Source organism: Protopterus annectens, chromosome 11.part0 (genome assembly GCF_019279795.1).
Source record: "Protopterus annectens isolate FY-2018-M chromosome 11.part0, PAN1.0, whole genome shotgun sequence".
NCBI lineage: Eukaryota > Metazoa > Chordata > Ceratodontiformes > Protopteridae > Protopterus > Protopterus annectens.
The window spans coordinates 1,145,184,068-1,145,208,838 of NC_056745.1; the positions used below are offsets into that span (position 1 = coordinate 1,145,184,068).

Below are 24,771 nucleotides of genomic sequence, written 5' to 3' on the forward strand. Positions count from 1 at the left end.
TCAGTAAATATATTGATGACTTTCCGTTTTTGGTTCATTATTTCTGCAAGAGTATGACCAGTCTGACAGAAAGGAAGACACGAAATGAGCAATATATGTAATGTTGGAGGGGAAAGTTAGTTTTTAAAAACAAAACATGCATGTATACTGCTTGAAAAATATTAAAATGATTTGTTTTCTATTAATGTACATTTACTTATGTCACTGTCTAAAACGGGATTTAATAAAGATGTTTAAAAATTATCTATCAGCTGCATAATATGACAGTTAAGAGCAGGGAGAATGGAAAAATGTGTCAGATTAACATGAATAGCAATTATACATTTCCTCTTGTACTTACTTGCTTCTTAAAGCTGTCCTGAATACTTTCAGGGTTTGTTTAACAACAGCTGTTCAAAATATTTCCTAAAGGAATGAAGTAACAGCTGTTAGCATGCAAGTAGAATATCTTCTTCATCTTTCGGCACCACAGCGGATCACCTGTCTGCTCATGATTGGCAGTGGAGTTTTACGGTGCCGAGTTGCCAGCCCGGCACCCAACCTTCCACAGAAGGCACAGGCACACACACACAGGCACAGGCACACACACACAGGCACAGGCACACACACACACACACACACACACACACACACACACACACACACACACACACACACACACACACACACACACTGATGTCTACGGCCAATATTTTATTACAACCTCTAACTGCGGCTGTAGAAATTCATGGTATGATATTGCAAGCAATTAATTTTGTTTAGTTTAGTAAGCACTTTTTTCTTTAATTCACTGATGATTATTAGTATTCAGGCATAAATGTATGTGATAAATCCCAGCTATAGCTTATTTCAAGAATTTAATGCCCTCTACTCCCAGCTTTTATGTTGCTTTCACTTCATATTCTGTGAGGGTGTCTTAGGTTTTAGAGAACCACAGAATAGCATACACTATAGGTTTATGTCTTTTTTTTCTAGAATTTTGTGGAATTCTTTGCTGAGCTATTAATGAATCATCACTCTGACCCATACTGTCACTTCTGGGAAAACCTTAAGCATTTTATATCTGGCCTATGATGTATTTTTCCCTCAAAGAATGAACTGTGCAAGGATAATATCAGTACAAGTATATGTTTTCCTTTGGATCTTCCCAGTATTTTTAGTCTTTATACATTAAGGGAAGTTGATCTTGTAAAGAGACTGGTCTTAGGGCAACACCACAAAATCATTAGTCAGTCAGCAGTGACCAAACTAGCCATTCCTAATGTGCCCTTCTAGCTCAGCTGAACACTTCCATTCTAAAAAAGTGATAATTAAAGACAGAGAGAGAGAGAGAGAGAGAGAAAACCACAGAAAAAACAAGACAAAATTCCAAAAGCATGTTGGTTTTCAGTCATGCTTTCTATGGGAAAATGGCATACACTGGGCACTGAGCCTGTAGAAGAAGGGTCGGGTGGAAAATTAAGAAAGGGGACACAGATGTTAACAAGCTGCAGATAGTTAAACTGGAAAACCCTTCATTACATGATCTCAACAGATCTGCAAGATTAAGTGGACCAACACTACCAGATAACTCCCTCATGCCCAAGCAGCATACAACAATTCTTCTGCATTCAGTACTTGCTCTTTTATGTTGGCAGATTTTCACATGTGGCACTAAATTCAGATATGGCATTAAAGGATAGGTAAGAGAAATGCTACATTTGAAGAATGCCTTACTTCTTGGATTATTTTATTTATTTATTATGATGAATGGCCGCTCAACTTGATTATATTTTATGTATTAGACCTATCAAACTGAATCACTATTAATGGATACCACTGCTCTTATTTTTTTAATGGGACAACTTCGCTGGTGTAACAATTTTTTTCAAAGGTGCTGCTTTTGTTTGTGTACCACAGCTGAAGCTAGTCTGAATGCTTCTGTGATAGGAAAACCCACCAAATGATTTCTCTGTCAACTAATCTGCCTTCCTATCTGCTGTCCATCAGTATTCATTGTACACCTTCACACATTCATTCTGTATCAATGACAATGTGGCTACTGACTCAGGTGACAGCCAACCCGAGGGAGTCATCATCTAGGGAAGCATGAAATCAGCTGTACTCTGGTCATCTGCAGACAAGTTGCCTTCCCTGTAGCCAACTGTCCACTGAATGTCTCACTAGTCCCACTCTGTGGATCATACTCAATGACAGCTTAAATGCCCACATGACAAATCTAATATCACTAATGGGTCTCCCCTGGAGCCATAAAAAACATTGGTACTTTTCCGTTAACAAGGCAACAGCTGTTTTTGCCTTGTTAACGGTTTTTGTCCTATGGGAAAGTATTTCCTCCTTCTGCAGCAGATAGGGAGTCATTTGTATTGGGACCATATTTATGCATGCTTATAAATATTTGTCTTGGTTCTGGAGCTATTATATTTGTGGAAAATAGTGACATGGTAAATTAAGCACCGTGCACATACAATTGAAATATCATTCTCAAACCATTCAGATTTCTGCCGTGGTTGTTGCTCCATAATTACTTTCTGATTTATGGCAGGCCCCTTACTAAAAAAAAAATAGTTGATGACCACAAAAAGGGCGTGTATATATTTCAGTCATATAACATTCAATTCAGACATAAGGGATGCGTCCTCACGCTTCCGCACTATCCCGACAGTAATTTCCAGCTGATGGAGCGACAAGGCTACTGCTGAAAGCAATGCCAAATAATGACTATTTGGTGTAAAGGAACACCACTGAGAAGTCTGTCATGGACATTAACAGCTATGTCTTACTTGATTTTGGACTGGAATGGAGCTGGATATATTCCCTTACCAAGTCATCAGTTAGAAATTCTGACCTTAAATTTACAAGGCAAAGTCAACTTGTTATTTTAACAAGAGAAGAATGCTCCAGATTACTTTTGGTTTTGTCCCTGATTCTGGAGCTAAGAGAATGAGAGCTGGTGTGTGTGTGTGTGTGTGTGTGTGTGTGTGTGTGTGTGTGTGTGTGTGTGTGTGTGTGTGTGTGTGTGTGTGTGTGTGTGTGTGAACAGTTACATACATATGTATTTACACAAACATTATGAAAGAAATGTGGGTGTGTGTATGTATGTATGTATATATGTGTATATATATATATATATATATATATATATATATATATATATATATATATACATATATATATATACTTTCCGTAGGATAAAAAACGTTAACAAGGCCAAAAAAAGATGTTGCCCCGTTAACGGAAAAGTACCAAAACATCAAATGACTTACCCTCTACTCCACTTCTGACACTTTCCTGATTACCTCATTGGCCTGTATCATAGTGAAGCTGTCATTACTGCAGACTGCTGTACTTTTCCAGCAAATCATTAACCCCCTTGCCTGGTGGCTGAAGTAAGCACCAGCAGCACTATGACACTTCTCCTGTCCTTTTTATAAATCTACATGCTTCTGCTAACTTACTAATGAGGGCTAACAGAACTGGCTTAGGATGACAAACCCCACCTTCCCAGTTCTGGTTGTTATTAAGGCCACAAAAGACTCCACATGCATGGTGGCAACTGACCATTCTAAACTATGTCTCCCTCCCCTGTGATGGATCAGTTGGCAATAGCCACTCAATCCATCTCTCCCTGTCTAGCTCTTGCAGCTACAAGCCACTACTCTTACTCAGGCTGCCTGGGTTACAGTCAGGACTTAATTCTTCTATACCGCACAGACAGGGAATACTCTTCTGCTATGCAAGTACGGGAACTGATGCACATGAACCATTTTGAGCCATGACATGTAATAATCCAAGTATGAAGATAAAGCATATGTGTGTTGCAATTGTTAAAAGAGTATCATATGTTGTCATGTCACCTCATAGAGCAAACACACTCCAGGAATTATTGTACTACAGGGATAAGTACATTAACAATCTATTTTTCTTATTCCCTGTTTAAGTGTGAAGGCCAACACAAATCTATAGAACTGTATTATGAATGAATGATTGCAATACTTAGTGAAGCCAATTAGATTTAGGCAGATGTTACATGAAGCAGGACTGAGTTCCAAAGACTTGGTCTGAAATTAGCAAAGGCCTTATTGTTTCTGCAGTTTATGTTATAGAGAAAGGATGACTGAGGAAGATGATGATGAAAAGTGCAGGTACTTGTAATAGGGGCAAAAAGGAGGCTACACTACTGCATTGCAATCAAAGATTCCTCTCATTTCTACCACCTTACGTTTTATGCTGCTTAATCTTGACTACTGCAAAATGCTGCATCATCCTATTACTATCAAGGACAATTCAAAAAGTGTGAGATCTTCAAAGAAAAAAAAGCAGCATTAAGGGATGTTACACTATTCAGGTACAATACTTGGATATCAAACTTAACTGCAATCTGTCCAAGCTGGTGGCAGCTTGGGTGAACATTAAAGATCCAAAGCATTGCCACAAAAATCATAGACAGCTTTATTAAAACAATTCTCAAAGAAAAAATATTCACATTAAAAACAGAAATCTAAATTAACATTTTTTTTAATTCATGACTACCAAGCCTGATAACAGAAACCATCATTATTAGCAGCATAACCACATTTTTTTTAATAATAGTTCTTATTATTTTAAACTCTTCACATTCTTTATCTACAGTTATTTGACACTTTTAATTGCTTTTTTAGTATCTTTTTATTGCAGCTCTTGTTATAAAGTACATGTGCACACCCACATCCCCACAGTATATATTAATATCCTTATATGTCCCATGCATATGTTACCAAGGACTTCCAAATCATTCTTTTTTTACATTTTTATGTAACTCAGACTTGATGGTTTCTAAATAAAGCCTGTATTGCTCTGCAACTTAATTTTAGAACAAAATCTCTCAAAACATTAAAAAAGGTCAGTAGTATTTTCCTTTTTGCACCTCAAAACTAAACATTTTCTCCCAGTCAGCACCTTATACCTCATATCAGTTTTGAATGGTAATCGCTCTTGCATAAGCCCATTTACATGATTCATAACTAATTTTGTTTGCTCCAGCTATAATTGCTACCCTTATATCTTCTAGCTTTCCTCCTATCCTAGAGAAATGAAATACATCTGAATTATATATTTATACCATTTCTTCTATTCTCTACTTATTTTCAGCAATAGCTGCTTCTGCAGCATAACTTTCTTACTACAATAATTTCCCAAGAATTTTTAAATCACATCTTTTCTTTTTCCCAGCTACTAATAAATCCACAATGTCTTCATATTTTTTCTGCTGTATATCACCTGCACATCTTCATTAATTCTCATCTACTTCAACGCATGAAACATGTTATTAAAGATAAAAGCACCACCAGACCGATAATTCACAATCTTCTTTTATTCATTCTTTTTGTACAGTTACCCTCACTTAGTGTGATTTAGTCCTGATCAGAAGATGTCCCCCTGCCTACAGTTCTCAGTTATTCAGCCAAAGGATAAATCCGCTCATAACAACTACAAGTCCTACAAAATTTGTTGCCATAAAAAATACTAATAAGATTTAACAAGTCTTCTATATCTTAGCAATACTTTTTAATATTTTAATTTAAATATTTTTCTACACCAACCTCACTTAATCCTGCTCTCCAAATTAAGTACTCAGAATTCCAACATAATTATTGGTGAAAAAAATGCCTTTAATTTTCTTTCTACCACAGCTGCATTCACTAACCTCATGATTTGTAACTACTCTTGAACTCTGGCCATAAAATAAATGACATAACTAGCCTCGATGACCATTTCAATTATAGCATTTATGTAATATAGTATTACTGGACACATTACATCTTTTCTCATCCCAACCCTGCTATGGCTTTTCACCTATGCTACTATTGCATTAATGACCAAAATCAACAACAACGGACCGCATAGGCATTCCTGTTAGGCAACATTCTTTATCACTATGATGCTGCCTGGCCAACCATTAACTTGAGATTTAACCAAAGCTTTTCCATAAGTAATCTAACTAAAGTCATTGAGAACCTGTTCTAAAAAACATTAGAGAATGGCTGTACATTAGTACCCTGATTGGAGAACGAGCAGTAATGCCCACTGAAAAATGAGTCCTCCACTTCGCAGCAGCATATCAAGCTGCAGTGAAGCTCGGACTGAGAAAATGGAATGGCCGCCATTATTTTACGCTCACTAAGCAGTGCTTTTGCTGTTTAGCGAGTGCAAAATGTGAAAAAAAGAGAAGACAATTCAAAAGAATTGTGTGTGTTTATGTGTGTGTGTGTGTGTGTGTGTGTGTGTGTGTGTGTGTGTGTGTGTGTGTGTGTGTGTGCGCATGTCAGTGAAAGTGAGAGCTAGCAAGCCTTTATTTTACACTCGCTAAGCAGCACTTTTGCTGTTTAGTGAATGTAAAATAAAAAAAGAAAAATAATTTAACATAAAGCATGTATGAGAGTTCACACATGTATTAAAGTAAGAGAGAGATCGATCAAGCGAAACAGAAAAAAGTATGTCTGTATGCATGTTTATGTTTCTGTCTGTGAGTGTGAGTGAATGTGTACATGAAGGCAGAACAGACTGTGTGTGTGTGTGTGTGTGTGTGTGTGTGTGTGTGTGTGTGTGTGTGTGTGTGTGTGTATGAGAGATGTAAAAGCAATCTAGCGATCCCCTGGCAGCAGCTTTTTGCATACCTCTTGACCTCAGGCATAGCTCTCAACCTATTAGCACAAAAAATCTGGACAAAGCCAGGCATAATGTAATAGGGACACATTTGAAATACTGCTCTGATAAGCTTAGAAAGTTGTTAAAAATAACTGGATTGTATTAGTATGTATTTTCTGACGGATATGAAATCTGAAATTCAAATGCATGTCATTACTTTACCAACTTTAATCTTTAGATCATCCCAGTGGTTTGTCAAAAAACATATTTTTTATGAGGAACAGACTGAAAATATGGGGCAAAAATCTGGGCATTCTGCAAAAATATGTACAGTTGACAGATATGCTGTTAGATCAAGGTATCTGGATAAGCCTAAAATAAATGGGACAAAGGCTTAAAATAGGAACATATTTTAAATGATTTGTGTTAGCATGCACTTTCTGAAGCACGTGTGTGTGTGTGTGTGTGTGTGTGTGTGTGTGTGTGTGTGTGTGTGTGTGTGTGTGTGTGTGTGTGTGAGAGTGAGTGAGATCTACCACCAGCAAAGAGGTTTGTATACCTCTGGATCCTTCAGCTGAAATCTGGATAAAGCCTAAAATAAAAGGGGAAAAAAGGCTCAAAAATAAGAACAGATTTTAATTATTGCTCTTATAAAACTACAAACTTGCTTAAATAAAAGGATTTATGTTAGCATGAATTTTCTGAAGGAAATAAAACTCTGAAACTCAAATATATGTCATTATTTAGTAACTTCTGTCTCCAATGACTGGCAATAAAAAAATGTTTTAGGAATAAGGCACCAAAAAATAAAGTAAATTCCTGGATTTTTTTAATGTGTTATATTTTGAATGTGAAATGCTTCCTCCAACACCATTAACGTGTAGTACAGCAAGTCTGAAACATTAGGCAGATTAACTGTTTTACATCAAAAATATATATATAAAAAAATAATACAGTACTTAAAAAAATAAATAATTAAAACAACAATTTTATAGAGAGTGCATTATTTAAACACAATAATGCCCTCCACGGTGTGTGTTAATGTGTAATTAACACCCTTCCAGGGGTATAGAGGCCCTCCATCATCAGGCCTCACAACACCCCTGGGTGGGTGTTAATTACACATTAAATTCCCTTTTCTGCACTCCATAGGTCTGATGGACAAGTTGGTTAATATGTTATCTGACCAAGGAGAAGTATCACAGATTACCACACTGTTCAAAGGTCATTCCTTTTGTTATACAGAGACATCCGGAAAATGTGTAACATTAACAGACATTCTTATACATTAGTGCACGTGAAGAATGCTATCACTCTGTAACACTGCAACAATCCGGACCAGCAGATGTCATTTATTTATTTTAATTATGTTTTAGTGTTTGAATACTGAATTATATTATGATATATCATCCATCCTAGAAATATTTGTTTATGGTACTTTATAGCATGATGGTATTAACAATAAACTGAATACAAAATATTTAATTTAATTGAAGTAAATGAATTAATCATACATGCAGTTAGTAAATTGTTTATCCAAAAAGTCTAGTTTAATGTTAAGTATGTTATTAATGTATTTATTTGACTATTTAATGAATTTCTGTGCTTAAAGAAACTATGCACAAAAGCTTGTGTTTCTATAGTTTCATTTGTCAAAATGTGGCACATTCCGATTGTGCAGTGCAGGGTTTTATGACTGAAGTAGTATTTTGTAACGAAGAAAGAAAAAGAAAGAGAGAGAGAGAGAGAGACTTTAATCATGTTTCCATTAGGGATTTTTAATAAAATAAATCTGGATTTGGAATCTGTGCGTTTACAACTCTGTTTAAACCCATTGCTTTCCTTTCTTTAATGCCTTTTACACTCTTTCTGTTCTATAGCAGTAAAATTCCCTACATCAATCAGCTGACACTATCCTATGAAGCAGCAAGAAAAATTCACTGTTTTAAACATAATTTACTGAGTCAAAACATAACTTGTAAATACCTAAAATATCCTTGGCATTCCACCTCTCATGGCTTCCTAAGAGATGGAACAGTTAATAAAACACACTCACACTCGTGCATCTGATACTGCTAAGTACAGGTTCAGAGAATCATAGCAATTAGTGGGATAAGCGACCCACAATGTGCAATAAATTTATATAAATATACATAAATATACAAACTTGAAATTGCAATCTGACTAATCTCACAATTCAGCTCAAACGGCTGAGATGCTTTATAATTCAAAATATAAAAACTTAGCTTTATATTTACCTAGTGTTCTCTATCAGACATCTGATCCAAAATCACATTAATTTGTGAATCTGCTTCACTGTATTCAAAAAATAATACAATTTTTATTTCTGACATCTACAAGATGTTCTGACATTCTTACCTTGGCTCATCCCCTTTTCCTCCCTATATAAGTCATGGACAAGCATATTGTATAACATTGCTGATACCACTTTTACCATCTGTCTCACCCTAGGAGCTCTAGTTCCCAAGATAACATTTTTTTATCTTTATCATATATTTGCTTGTTGTTCAACTGTTGCATGGATTGTTGCTCTGATCAGGACCTCTGACAAAACTTGTTGAAGTAATATAGTGGCTATGTCGTAGATGGTCCTACATGTTTGGTCTTCTATAAACCACTCTAGGTTTATGGGAGAAGAAAGACTGCAATTGTTCATCTGTTAGTATTCTATCACAGTGTTTGCATAATATTCATTCTAGGCAACATGCATTTGTAAATAATAGTAAATAATATTCGTAGTGGTGTGTCTTGCTAATCCATGTACCATCTGTCCCATGTGTATATGTTCCATCATAATTCCTAATATCCTCACATTCTCTGAATTTCCTTACAAACCTCTGGATTGTTTGCTATTTATAACCTCTGGATAGATTGATTTTTTTAACCCAGACCATTAAATTCTTGTTCAAAGTTTATGCTTCTGGAACACAGTTTATCAAGTTTGACTTACCTAACCATATGACAAATATTTTAAAGTTCTTTAGAATAGTTACTTGCAGCATGCAGAAACTCTGTTGCCCTTTTCAAAATAAAAATAAAAAATTCTGCAAATTTTCAAAGCATTCAGCAATGGAATGGAAAGAATCCCAATGAAGAGTGATGTTTTAGGGTTTCAAGGTTTTCCAAGAAGTAGAAGAAGTCAGGAAAAGAAACTGAGAGAAACTGTGGAGGAGATTAGCATTAATATTGGTTAGGTGGGTAGAAAAAGTTTATACTTTGAGGGGAAGGATTAGTATGATGAGGTGCATAATTTTATCGCATATTTATATGGGAGACACATTCAAATAAAACTCCAGGAGAAATGGACAGAGGACATTCAACAGGTATGTGACAGGTTTATATGTAGAGGGAAAAGAGGGTGAGTAGCAAAGTATAGATTGCACATGGATAGAAAGTTAGAAGGATGGAAGCACTGGATTTCAAAAGGTATGCAACAGTGAAAAATCTACCTCAGAGGTTAACAGGTTGAAAATTGAAAGACGAAGGATGGATCTGATAGGAAGAGGGATACAAAAGGAAATGTGTGTGTGTCTACGCATGCATGGGTGTGCTTACCAAGAAAATGAACATGGAACAGACACAACAGTATTGGAATAAAACTTAACAAAGCATACATTGATGGAAAGATGACTGGACAGAAATGGGAAAAAATATTAAGAGTATGGCAAAAGACACAGAAAGGTAGGATAGAGAAAATGTACAAGAGTTTTTGCAGAAACATAACAGTAGATGTTCGAATGATTATTGTTGCAGTAGCCTAAGCTATATGGGTTATATCCTACAGCCAGCTTCCAAAGCTTCAGGGCACCTTTCATGTGCCCAAACATTAGCTTGAGCTGAACTGACTAAAAAGACTGGTTTGGGCACCAAGGCCTTCACAGCTTTTATGCCAACTAAGCAAGGGAGGTTAAGCCCTGAAAAGACATTACTAGAGAAAGAAAAATGCATGTCCACCCCCCTGGCATAAAAACACTAAAAAACAAGGTAGTGGAGACATGAAGCAGCCACTGCAGCAGTGACCTTCTGAACATCTATGATTATAGTAAGTTTACTTACACAGCTGTGCTCTTCATATTGATCAGTGGTACATCATCCTGCACTATATGGGTTGATTACCATAGCTTAAAACAACTTGGAGGTGGAAGGGAAAAGGTCCAGGATCCTCTGGAGAATGGTCCTAGCAAAGCCTATCCCAGACCTGGAAAAGGAATCTAGTTTATAATGCTTTGTAAAAGTATACTCTGAGGACCAAGTTGCTGCTTCTAGAATACTTACAGAGTTTAACTGTTTCCAAAAAGACACAAATGAAGTCAAGAACCTTTTAGTGTGTGTTTCCACCATGCTTGGAATGGTGTTGTTGTGAAGGGAATAACAAAAGGTAATAGCCTGAGACCACCATTTGTAAATAGTCTGCTTTGACACATGCAGTCCCTTCTTTACTTCACAAGAAATGAATAACTCATCATAAGTTCTGAAAGACTTTGTTATACCTATTTGTTTATTTTTATTTATTTGTTGCATTTGTTTACCTACCGGGATGCTCGACTGGGCAGAAACTACCCCTTTTCAGCAAAGGCCCGGGAAGATGAGCTCCAGAAAAATTCCAACATTATACGAAGATTATAGTAAACAGAGATATGCAAGTAATAAATACGCATGATTTAAACAGATTATCATTAATTAACAACTGCATCATGTAATGAGCTATGAAACTTTCTGAGGAGAAAAGCAACAGAAAAAACACTGTATAAAGAACATTGCAAGCAGAGGTATTAAAGTAATCAATAAAGATATACAAGTAATCAGCAAATATACAACATTTAAAAAGAATATCCTCATTAATAGCAGCATCATGTAAAGAGCTGTAAAACTTATTTGGAAATGAACTTGAAGGGGGGAGAGAAAAGAAGAAAATGTAAGACTAGTATTAACAGCTGAGAGAGAATGTTTTAAGATAAGTAGAAGGAACAAGAGGGAAAGGTAGAGATCAATGAGGAGAGTTTTGGCCAATAATTAAGGGAATAGCGCTTGGAAAGAAAAGGAGAAATTAACGGGCAAGACAATTATCAACCAGGAGTTGTACATATTCTCATTTGTGCCTGAAAAGAGTTGGTGTTTGCTGTGTTTCTCAGTGTGAGAGGACGGGAGTTCCAAATTTTGGTCAGGAAAGAAGAGTAGAAAGAGTCACCAGCTGAGCTGTTAGCTGTTGTTCTCTTGATAGTACCTGAGCTGTCTGTGGATATCCAAGTTATGAAATACCATTTCTCCCACATTTTCTGGTTTCCAGATAGAAAACAGTGAGATATACAATTTGGTTTAAACTAAACACATACCACTTTAGGCATAAAAGAAGGATTAGCTCTTAAGAAAAACTGTCTGTGGAAATGGAATAAGCTAGACCCACCATAAGAGCCTGAAACTCAGATAATCTTCTTACAGAGGTCAGAGCAATAAGTAAAATTGTTTTCCATGTTAAGAACCTCAAGTCATCCAGAAGAGCTGGTTTAAATGGAACAAGTGTTACCTTCTGTAATACAAAGTCAAAGTGAACTTTATTGTCATTTAGACTCCACAAGGGTAATCTAAACAAAATTGCATGCATCAGGCTCAATATTGAAATGACAAACACACACATACAAACTACACATAACACATGCAACATACATAACATTAACTTTGTTATATTTACTACATACTACTATAAATTACTATGTCTACAGTTTTTAGCAGCTGAATGATCGATTATTGTACATTTATTTATTGCATACTTATTTTCTGATATGTTAGAATACCTAGCAAATAAATATTGCACTTGACTGACATTGTAAACAGATATATGTCAGCATCTCATAATTTCTATTGCACCATAATGGTTTGACTGACACAAGACCTTGTTAATGGCTAACATTCCTGAAATTGCTTCCACAGTTCAAGAACCTAATCAGCTGTGGGAAGAAACTGTTCCTGAACTTGGTTGTTTTACAGTGCACGCTGCGTTATCGTCTGCTAGACAAAAGCTTGTAAACAGACCATAGGCAGGGTATGCAGGATCACTAGCTATTTTTGTGTCCCTGTTGTAGCAATGTTTCTTATATAGATCATGTATCGCTGGGAAGCTGGAGCTTGTTATACTCTCAGTGACCTTCACCACCCTCAGTAGGGCTTTCTGATCTGCAACTGAACAGCCCTTGTACTACACCAAGAAGTTGCTCATTAGGATACTTTCTATGGTCCCCCTGTAGAAGGTGATTAGGATGGAGGGTAGTAGATTAGCTTTCCTTAAACTAACAGAAAATGCAGGCGTTGGTGGGCTTTCTTGACTATGTGACTGGTGCTTAGTGACTAGGATAAGTCTTCCACAATGTGGACACTCAGGCATTTTGTGCTACTTACTATTTCCATCCTTTCTCCGTTAATCATGAGCAGAGAGTGAGCTGGATGGGTTCTTCTGAAATCTATTATGATCTCCTTGGTTTTGGTGACATCGAGATCAAGGTTGTACCTAGCATACCAGTCAATCAGTAGATTCACTTCTTCCTTGTATGCTCCATCATCTTCATTACTGATGAGGCCCATGACTGTGGTGTCATCTGCAAACCTTATGATGTGATTGGTATTAAAAAATTAAATAAAACAAAATTAAAGATCCCAAGGAAGAGCCACCATATTTCTGGGAGGCATCTTACATATCCCTTCTTTCAAAAACATTTTTACATGAGACTGCAATGAAAGAAGGGAATTCATGGGCAGACATGCTGAAATGGCTGACAAATGAGCCCTGATTGAGAAGTAAGACAAGGCATGGGATACTGACTCTCATAATTATTGTAAAAACCAGAAAATGGGTGCTGGTTGTTTTGTTGGCACCAACTAGAAAACCTTTTCCATTTACTTATATATGATTTTCTAGCAGCAGTCTTTCTTGCCTCCATTAGTACCTGTTGCATGTCCTCAGCAAACAGGAGTCTTAAAGGTATTACGACTACTAAGACCCTATTATCCAAACAGTCAGTTGTAGTTGTTTGCGTTTGGGATGTATCAAATATCTCTGTTTTCGTCTGAGTGCATCCAGTCAGTGAGGAAGCTTGTGGTAATTGCTGCCGGCCAATTTTAAAAGAAGGGAGACAATACAATAATCTTTGGGGATTCCTTCTGAATCTTCAGAAGTACCTTGGATATCAGTAGAAAGGGTGGAAAAGAATACAAAAACATTCCTCCACATGATGGAAAAATAGTCCACTTTTGCTGTGCTGATGAGGCCATAAGAAAGCTGAAACATGCATGTCCACAGCTAGTGGGGTTTGGCTTTATTGGCCTGAATTTGTCAATAGCAGACTTAATAAGGAGAAAAGTCATGGGCATTCAGAACTCCATATAGTTAAAACACCTTATCTCCTTAAGGGGGCATTTGCATATATCCCATGTACATGATAAGGAAAAGGCATCTCTTTTCCAAGCATTCTTGCATGGAGTCCAGGAATAGAATTTTGCTAGTTGATTGTTTTAAGAGGAGGCAAAAAGGTCTTCCTGAGGAATTCCCCACAGATGGATCAAATTTTGAAACCATCTGGATATAGTTTCCATTCGTAAGGGTTTGCCTTTGTGCTGCTCAGCTTGTCTACAACACAATTTTGCTCTGACGGAATATAAGATGTCTGGAGAATGAGATTGTGTTGTAAAGCTATATCCCGTGCTATCGTGGCTAATTTACAAAGGGGGGTGGGTTGATCTGGGACTCTCTTGCTTATGTACCACATCACTGTGGTATTGTATGTAACTAACTGAAGAGGTCCTGGGGACAAGAGATGATTCAGAGAGTTGACAGCCTTTATAAAACCTAGCACCTCCTTTAAACTTATGTACAGTAAACTCTCAGATAGTTGGAACTCAAGCAACCAGAAAAAAAAAAAATCAAAGAAATACAGTACAGTATGAACAATTCAGTTTTTCATGTGTTGCACTTTGTTTTTCCACGTAGAAACATGCTTTATGTGTTTAGAGTTTTAAAAAGGAAGATACAAATAAATTCCCTCTCTCCCCAACCTGAGAACAAGTCAAACCAAACAAGTCAAATTGCTAAAATGTCAACACTCTCTCCATACTCACTCAGTCAGTTTGCATCAGATGGCACATTCTCTCTCTGATCTCTCACAAACACAGTCTCTTCTGCTTTTATACATGCATTCACTCACGCTTTCTCTCTTTGATCTCTTACACACACTCTCTTCACTTTTCTTACATCGCTCTGATCTCTCACACACAGTTGCTTCTACCTTCATACATGCATTTACTCTCTCTCTTCAATTCCAATCCACTCAGCATGCCAATCAAAACTGTTCCGCGTGCCATGCTTTCTAGTGGAAATATAAGTTTAAAATATTATTATTCCAGTCAGCCTTTTAATTACTATATTTCAATATTAAAATCAAATCAGTACAGTGTTTATGGTATGGTATGATATAGTTTAGTACAAGTTACAGTATTTGTCAGGTCTATTTTTAATAGTAACTCTCAAGCAACCAGAAACTACACTTATCTGGCATCTACCAATCCCCGTTAACTGAGAGTTTACTGTACTGTTGTCTGTCTTTCCTGTCTCAGAGAACTTGCACTTTTATTTCCCTTGGCACTCCTCCCCAAAGCAAAAGTCCAAGGCATCTGTTCTGATTAACTTCTTTGGAGCAGAAGGGGAGAACAGGAGACCAGGATTCAGTTATTTGATGCCTGTACCAATTAAGTTCTCTTTTTACAAATCTCAGAACTGGAATTTGAACAGACTATTGGTGATGGCATTCGTACCAAAGAGATATTTGTATCATTCTCATGTGGAATCTTGCAAAAGGTATCATGAAAATCATGGATGCCATGAGACCCAGAATTCTGAGGTATTCTCCAGCAGTGACTGAATTCTGAGTGGAAAACCCCTGGAATAGATCTAACTATAGATCTATTTTTTCTTATGAAAGAAAATGCCTTTTTACTGAGGTGTCTAGCAGGCATCCCGGAAATGCAACCATGTGTGATGGAGTCAAAAAAAAGACCTTTGAATGTTCGTTTGGAATACCAGTCTTTGTAGAAGAAATCTTACACATGTAGGAAATTCTTGAAACTTTGAAAACAAAATACTCTGTAAAGATCAGCAAGTCATCCAAATATGAAACATCTGGATACCTTGTAGCCTGATGACAGGAGCTAGACACATTGTGAACACTTTTGGAATAGTGGCTAGCTCAAGGCAGAGAAGTGATAATATAATACAGGCACAAAAAAAACATAAGAAACACATGAAATTTAGATGATTAGGAATGTGATATCACGATATGCATCTTTTAAATCTAAGATTACTAAACAATTCAGATGAAGAAGAAGGAGTAAGAGGTACTGAAATTAAAGCATTTTGAACTTTGGCACTGTGCAAAATTAACTTAGAATACTCAGCTCAACTCACATCCTTTGTGACAAGACTGTCTAGACTGTTAAATGTGATTTTGACTGCTTAGCCTGAACTTATAAGTAACTTGTGCAGCAAGCTTCATAAAATGAAAACATGATTTTCCCAGTCTGCTAGTCTATGTTTTTACAAAACATGTTTTAAGCAACATATTTCCAATAAATCTGTGCATAGCCAGTCCATAGGACTCAACACACATCATTCACCTGGTTCAACAGCTACCACAGCAATGGACTTCAGGTTCTAAAATGGGAAAATGACATCTCTCCATTATTCTAAATGATCTATTCTTAGCCCCTTGCTATTCAATATTTTCATAAATGACCTACATACTACAAGTAAACAAGCTAACATTATTCAGTGTTTTGACGATTCCAAACTCATCTGCACTGCCAAAAACCTAACAACAACTTCAAACCCAAACACACAAATTCTTCAACTCCATTGACACGTGGCTCCATAACTCTTAGTTACTATTCATAGGATCATAGGAAGTTACTAGGCTATTGGCCATGAGGCCCTTATAAGCGTAGCCAAGAGTTTAGCCCATGCATAGGCAAATCAGCACCCAATACCCCTGTCCAGCAGGAACATGGGTGGAATCCCAGGGATGTATTTTCTATTTCCCATCCAGTTATCCAGATTGCATTTAAAAAGGGGTAAAGATGTACTTTGCTTGATGTGGAGAGGGACTTTATTCCATAGATGGGGGAGTCTCTGGGACACAAATCTGTCCCGCCAACAAGTCCTACTGATGTCACAGACCAGGTTGAAGCAGCGTGTGTGGGTTACTCGAGTGGAGCTTGACTTGCGGATGTGCAGCAGTCCCATCAAGGTTAGGTCCGAGATCACCTTGTATGCCAGACAGAGGTCATCTCTGAGGAGTCTGTAGAGGCATAGGGCTTTTAGCCTATCTGCGTATGGTAGATTTTTGAGGCCCTGGATTCTCCTGGTGAGGAACCTCTCTGTGGTCTCTTCAGCTGCTGCATGTGCTTTGCGAGGTACATACCGAATGGGGCATTGTACTCCATAAAGGGCCTTATAAGTGAAGAATACAGGGATGTTATGACCTCCTTGTCCCTGGATGAGATACCCTTACTTATGAGGTGAGCCATGTAGAAAGCTTTTCGTACAATGGAAGCAACATGGTGGTAAAAAGTAATCTGCAGACTTGGTCAGCCATAGCTCCCCTTGAGATTACGGACATATGTGAAGAAGGCCTTATGACTGTCTCTAGTAGATGTGGCAAATTTGGACTCAGAGTTTGCTTTGGTGGATTTCACTAGTGCTCTTATTTGCTTGTTTAGGCTAAGGAGAGATTGCTTCTAATTGGGCACCTGCTCCTTCTTGGTCCTGCGTGCTTAGAATGTTATCAATGTGATAATTTGTGGGGACATCTCTCTCCCCACAGGGTATGATGATGCATTTTTTGTATTCAGCTTGAGGCACCAGTCATTTGTTTGGGTGAGACCCTCTTGAAGGATGTTCATGTCACTAGGGGAATTGATGACAGCTCCCAACTTGCAGTAATCTGCAGACTTGGTCAGCCATAGCCCACAGGTTTTGGCCTGTACCTCAGAAAAGTATATCCCAAATAACAGAGGCCCCAAGACCGAACCCTGGGGTACGCCACTAGATATGGAAATACTGCTTGAGGTGGCTTCCCCTATTTTGATTAGGTGGTTTCCATCAGTGAACCAGTTGGCTACCCATCTGGTAACATATGGATTGATGCCTAGTTGAGAGAGTTTATCTATTATGCCTGAGTGGGGAATAGTGTCAAAGGCTTTGGCCAGGTCAAGGTAGGTTCTCCTCATTCATGGCTTTGGTGACTGTCTCAAAAAAGCCGACCAAATTTAACAGACATGACCTCCCCTTGACAAAGCCAAACTGTGTGCGATCAAGTGTTTGGAGGTTGCCAAAGTCCTTGTTTATGAGGTCCATGATAATCCGTTCCATGGTCTTGCAGATCAGGCTAGTTAGGCTTATGGGTCTATAATTTCCCAGATCAGTGGATGCTCCACCTTTGTGTAAAGGGATGACAGTGGCTGTCCTCCTCTCAGCTGGGACAAAACCGGTACTCAGGCTTTGGTTGAATAGGGTGCCTAATGGTGCTTCAAGTTTCTGCCTGAGTTCATGTAGGTGCAGCCTGGGATGTTATCAGGTCCCATGGAGGCTATATTTTTTGCCTTTGAGAGAGCAGTGATGACCTGATCCCTAGATATAAGGGGAAGGAGCAGGTACTGGGAATGTCCTGATTTACTGATGGGGGGGGGCAGAGGGGGTGAAATTTTCGCTGAATCTGTCAGCCATCAAGTTTGCTATATCTATGGCATTTGCATATGTGGTGTCCTTGACCATCAGTTCTGAACAGATCTGGGTGCTCCCCTTGAGATTACGGACATATGTGAAGAAGGCCTTATGACTGTCTCTAGTAGATGTGGCAAATTTGGACTCAGAGTTTGCTTTGGTGGATTTCACTAGTGCTCTTATTTGCCTGTTTAGGCTAAGGAGAGATTGCTTCTAATTGGGCACCTGCTCCTTCTTGGTCCTGGTCAGCAATTTTTTTCTTCTGTTATAGAGTTTATTTATTGCAGATGTCCACTAGACAGGTTTTCTCTTCTTTGCGGAGGATGATTTAGTCCTGTCAGGTATTCCTGATTCCATGCATCTATATAAATGTTTGTTTAGTAATTTGGTATATTTTTGGATACTGGTCCTAGTTCCTAGAGAGTGGAAGGGGCAGTGAAGCTATTTATACCATACCTCAGAAGGCTGTAATCAGCTTTGTAGAATTTTTTTATCAGCTTTGTAGAATTTTTTTTGATTGACCCTAGCTAGAGGGGGGTCAGGGGAGATGGTGACTTCAAATGTAACCGCTTTATGGTTGGATCTTACAAGGGAGGATGATACTGCAGGGATGCAGCAGTGGCTACTCATGTTGGTTAATACCAAATCCAAGATATTATCATCTTTTCATTAAACATTAAGAAGACCAATCTTATTTTGTTCACACATGAACAATAGTCTAACAACAAATCTCTTTTCACAATTACTTTGTCTGGCCAAAACTGAACTTGTAACTCATCCCAAGTACCTACGTATCATTATAGATGACATCATGAAATTTCACAACTACATAAAGCAAGATATTAGCAAAAGATACACAAAAAAATGGAACCCTACATTGAGCTAAACATTACCTGACTGACCAGGCTAGGCAAACTATTGCCTCTACTCTATTGCTACTCACCTTTCTATATGATGATGCTATATTTGTCAACGTACACATTACCCAAATAAATATGCTAGAAAAATACTACAAAAAATAGCAACATTTGCAGTTGATATGCCATATGGATTCCATCACTGCATGGTATCAAAACAGATAAAATGGTTATAATTGCTTCACTAACATTCATACAACTGAAAAATGTTCAGTCTAATTTTCCAACTTGAAAAATGTAAAACATTAAAAAAATATTATACAACCTTGCTCCCCATCTAGGACTCTTTGCTCTACTAACAAATTCTTTCTGAAGCCAATTAAATCAAACAATACTGTAGATGGCTCACTGTATTGCTCTTCTGTTTTTAAAGTTTGGAACTCTATTCTCCTCTCACTCACACAACCTACTAACTACCAACCAACTAACAACCTGAAATCCTTCAAGATGTTATTGAAATAATGCGTAAAGGTTTCACGGCTTTGCTGATGCACCATATTTGTCAAATCTCCCTAAACTATCCTTATCCACACTATCACATCTAGTTCTAACATGACTACTTGGCCATTAATCTGCTATCTTTACTACTATGTCCACTTGGCCACATACACTGCACCATACTCTCCTCAACTTTATGTTATGATATTTCACTTTACCACTGCCTGCTATTATAAAACACGATGGATCTAAACTTTGTTTGTCAACACATCAATTCTGATCTACTTTTGAATGATTTTTCATATCACTGTATCGCCTGCATCGTGATTATACTATGTTTGTATGCTGTCCATTCATATGTATCTTGTCAATGTTTTTGTCTTCTCACTATTGTGTGCTCAAACAGTCCATTCTGTCTCATTATTGTATGCTCAAACAATTTATCACACTAAGTATGCATGTTAGTTTGTATCTTGTACAGCTTTTCTTAGTGGGCCTCCTTTGAAAAGGGGTTTTCCACCCAATCGAACTTTTCTAGTCAACAAAAACAATAAACAAACAAATACAAATGTATATGTCAATATGTTAAAACAGAATAAAATATCAATAGCTTGTTTTAAGCCATTCAGTTCTGTACAAGTATGGACACCATGTCTTGGCATATCTGCTAAAGTTGCAATCACCCCTTTAAGAATTTTATACCCACTAACTTGGTGTTTACTAAGAATACCAACAAATTTCTGTAATCTACAACATAAAACAACCTGATATCTGCACTGCTGCCTAAGTTTATTCCTTGGCCAAATATAAGCAGCATCCTGTGCATGCACTCCTTTCCTTATTAGACCTCCTTCCTAATGTATTCATAAGAACATCTTTTCATCCTCTAACAGAACTTTTCCCTTAATCTTATATCTATTTCTCTCAGTCTATTACTTTGTGTTGATGGCTGTTTTATAAATATTCTTAAACAAACAATATTATTGTACAATGTGCAATAAACTTTTTATCTGCAGAGTTTTGCCTATTTGTACACGTATCTGATCTGGGGGTAACCTAATGAATAACAAGTATATTGGTTATGACCTTTGAAATTAAGGATAATGTACACTGTATGATGTGTGGATCTTTTCTTCTCTAAAAATGGGCTTGCCCCAGCAGGCTAACCCAGCTAACATAACATAACACAAAATATTATGTTACAGCATGGGAAGATGCCTTACCTTCTTTGCTAGGGTCAGTGTGTCAAGTTTGCCATTCTCAGCCTTTGTCCGAATTCTTTCTGAAAGCCGTGTCACCTGATCGTAGATCAAATCCTTTTCCAGAAGCAGCTCCTCTTTCTCTGCCAAGCGTGTTTCAAGCTGAAGTGATTATAGATGATATCCAGGTAAATTTATGGCATGCTTTTTTTTTAATTTGTATCTTAACCAGTATAAAATATTACACATGCCAAGGACATCTAGTAGCTTTCAAAAACCCAGTGAAACTGAAATGAAACATAATCTGACACTATTTTTTTCTCTTGGAATCGCCCATCTTCACAAACCAGATAATGCAATGTTGGGTACATTATTTGCACTTGCCTTGAAGTCTGGTTCAGCTATTCCTATGCACATGCACTTTACCTGTGGTAAGTGTAATTAATACTCTTTTTGCTTTTCAATGATTCTTAAAGTTAGTAGCATTCTAAATAACTCATCTTTAAGCCTTATTCTTAAGGTTATCACTGACAGTTCATATAAGGAAGCATTCAGATACTTTATATGAAAACAATACTGTAGGCATACTTATCAGAGTTAAAAGGCAATATAACAATATTTGGATAATAAGATGAAATGTAAATCATGACTCTATTGGAGAACAAATGTACAGATATCCCTTGGGATTTAGAAAGAGCTAACACTACTGGTAAGCCATAATTCATCCATTTTCTTGTCGGTGGTAGCCCTTTCCGATTCAGAGGCAGGCTCTTCAAAGTGATTCTACATGGTCAGTCGAATCCATAATAGTGGGCTGTCCCCTTGGCCAAGCTATATGCTAATATGCTAATGAGGCATTCAAGGAGAATGGCCTAGGCGAATTGACCATGTTCTTTCCCCTGGAAATGCTTGCAGTAAGGCTAAGCAAATGAATGAATTCAACCAAAGGTCTACATTCAGCCACTACTTTCAGTGAGTGCAATCTCATCAGAGGTAAGTAATGGAGAGTTTACCAGACAGGTATTGGTGGGGGATGTGCATATGTGTGTGACTGCAGGTGTGAGTGTATGCAGATGGATGCTTGGTCACAGGTTAATGTGTGTGTGGGGGAGATATCATACATGTAAACTGCCCTAGACTAATGAGCAAATCCTGTACTATTGGTGGGGACACTAGACACTAGGGACATTTAAATATTACTCCAAAATCACTTCAAAAGTTAATATGACAGCATCTTTGTAGCATGAAAGACATATAGGTGGGGGAACACTATACACCAGGAAGACTCTAAATATTATCTTAAAGTCACTTAAAAAGTTAATAGAACAACAGTTTAACAGCTTGAAAAATGTATGGCAGGGGAGAAGACTAGATACCAGGGATACATTTGAAATATTTACATAAAGTCACTTAAAAACTTAACAGAGCAACAGGTTTTGCCACACTAAAGATATATACGTGGGGGGACACTAGATACTAGGAAAACACTTTAAATATTACCCAAAAGTCACCAGTTTTCCAGCACAAAAGACATATGGGTTGGAGGAAACACTAGACACCCGGTATAAACTTTGAATATTACCATAAAGTCACTTAAAAATGTTAATAAAACAACAGTTTTGCAGCACAAAAGATGTAAGGGCAGGGCGAACACTATACACCAGGGATACTCTTTAAATATTACGCTAAGTCACTTAAAAGTGTTAAAAGAGCAACAGGAAAAAGACTTTGAACCATGTACACCAGCACAGAAAGCAGCTCATTAACAAAGCAGAGCTTTAGTTATGTGCACTAAAACTAGCACCAGGGAGATCATTCAAATCAACCTAATTAATTAAAGATGTAAACAGAAAAGCTGCAAAGCCATAGCACCATAACAAAACAGAGAGCCTGTTCTAACACTAGACACCAGGGAAATGATTTACATTACCCAAAGTCATTAAAAAATACAAGACAATTTACTCATTAAAAATCACATGCGACCATTTTTGCACATACCTGCAGTCTTTTTCTTTCTTTCCCCGGGGATGACAGGAGGCTTCCAGCTCTGCAAATCCAGTTTACTGGATATTCTATTAATTCTTTTTTTTTTTTTACATTTTACTGTTATTTCCTGCTCACAAACTTTGGCTCTCCATGGACAAATGAGCATTGTATTTCCTGTCATTCTATCATTACACTTGTCACTTTGATGATGCAAAGTTGGATTTTTTTTTCTGTACTGTCTGCACTAGTAGGGTAGGTCTCTTGTCTCTGTTTTCTTGTAAGTAAATATGTTAATGCTGCACATTGCAATATGCAATATGTCTCTTTATTAATAGAACAGGTTTTGCATTATTATGCATTTGCCAGGCACAATGAACTATAAACTATGGTTCATAGGCTGGTACTAGGCTATCGGCTCTAGGGCCTATACAAGCCTAGCCATAACAATTCCCTGGATATTTCTTCCCACAATATTTACTTCCCTGGACCCCTGTCTAGCAGAGGGACTGACGTTATCCCTGGGGTGAATTTCCTGTCTCCCATCCAATCATCAAGGTTCCTTTTGAAGAGGGCCAAGGAGGCGCTCTGCTCGACATATATGGGCAAGTCTATTCCAGAGTATGGGGAGTCTCTGGATCAGGAACCTATCACTCCAGCATGTTTTGTTCATTGTGATGACAAGGTTTAGATCCCTGGAGAGAGTGGCTCTGAGGGATTGAGATTTCTTTAAGTGGAGCATGTCCAACAGTCAGGGTTTGACATGGCCTTGTATGTTAAACAGAGATCACCTCTGAGTAGTCAATATGCCACAGAGTATAGCTGGAGTTTTTTTAAATGGTCAGCAGAGGGCATCTGCTTTAGGCATGTGATTCTTTTAGTGAGGTATTTCTGCGGCCTTTCCAGCTGTTGCATATGTCTTGTCTGTCTTTGTTGGACAAACTTTTGTATTTCTTCTTTAACATGTTCTGAATCAAAAATGGCTTTGATCAACCAGGAAAAAAAATTCTAAGACAGCACACCTGACTATTAATATTCCCTGATTACTAGAATAAATGTACTCCTCTTCTGCCTGGTGTAATGTGACTAATCATTTTCCACAAGTACTCTACTATCTCCAACTTTTAGTACTTCGTCCTTCTACCATAGTTTTGTCAGAATCATCTCTTTCTGCTGGTAGGATTGCATCTTTACTATTACAGGTCTTGGTTGCTTTCTCATGGGCAGGTTTTGAGCATACGCACAATCTGACCTTTCAGTTAAAATGTTCTGCTATGGAATGCGAGTCTAGTTGCTTATTTGCGCTTTTATAAAATTAATACAGTCTGTTCCTTCCAGTTTCTCTGATATAGTAGAAAACCTCAGGTTTTCCCTAAGTGCTCTGTCCTCTAATTCAACAATTTTTTTGAAACATCTCTTCTTGAAAAGTCTCATACTCGGCCTTTTCTTTATTACAACCTCTGATTTTTGCAGTTTTATTAGCTCATCTGAATATGTTTAAAGCTTCTTCCATTTTTTAAGTCTTCTGTTATTTAAGTTGATATACCCCTTCGGTGTTTCATTTATTGTAATCAGCTTTGAGTACATTTAGCTTATTTTTTTCCTCTAGACTACTGGAAGTCATGTTTAAGTTGGAGAGTGAACAGTTTTTTGCTGAACAGCTGCAGGATTCTCCCAGCCATTGTTTCCTCCTCACCTTTTGTGGTTGATTTTTTTCCAGCTTTCTAAATTTCTTCTTTGCTAGCATCCAGGCATTGCATTTACTAGCCAGTAACTGAAAGTTACCCAAAAAGACATTCACTGGTTCTGTTTTCTAAGTTTCTGT

General features: G+C 37.5%; 1 protein-coding gene across 1 annotated transcript in view; it reads right to left on the reverse strand.

The window, feature by feature from the left end:
- The window catches only part of CCDC146 (coiled-coil domain containing 146), a 4,019,163-nt gene that overhangs the window by 508,646 nt on the left and 3,485,746 nt on the right, over positions 1–24,771 (reverse strand). The window contains exon 17 of the mRNA XM_044088498.1: positions 20,988–21,125. Within this exon, the coding sequence (XP_043944433.1) occupies positions 20,988–21,125 (138 nt within the window). The remainder of the gene's footprint in view (positions 1–20,987; positions 21,126–24,771) is intronic.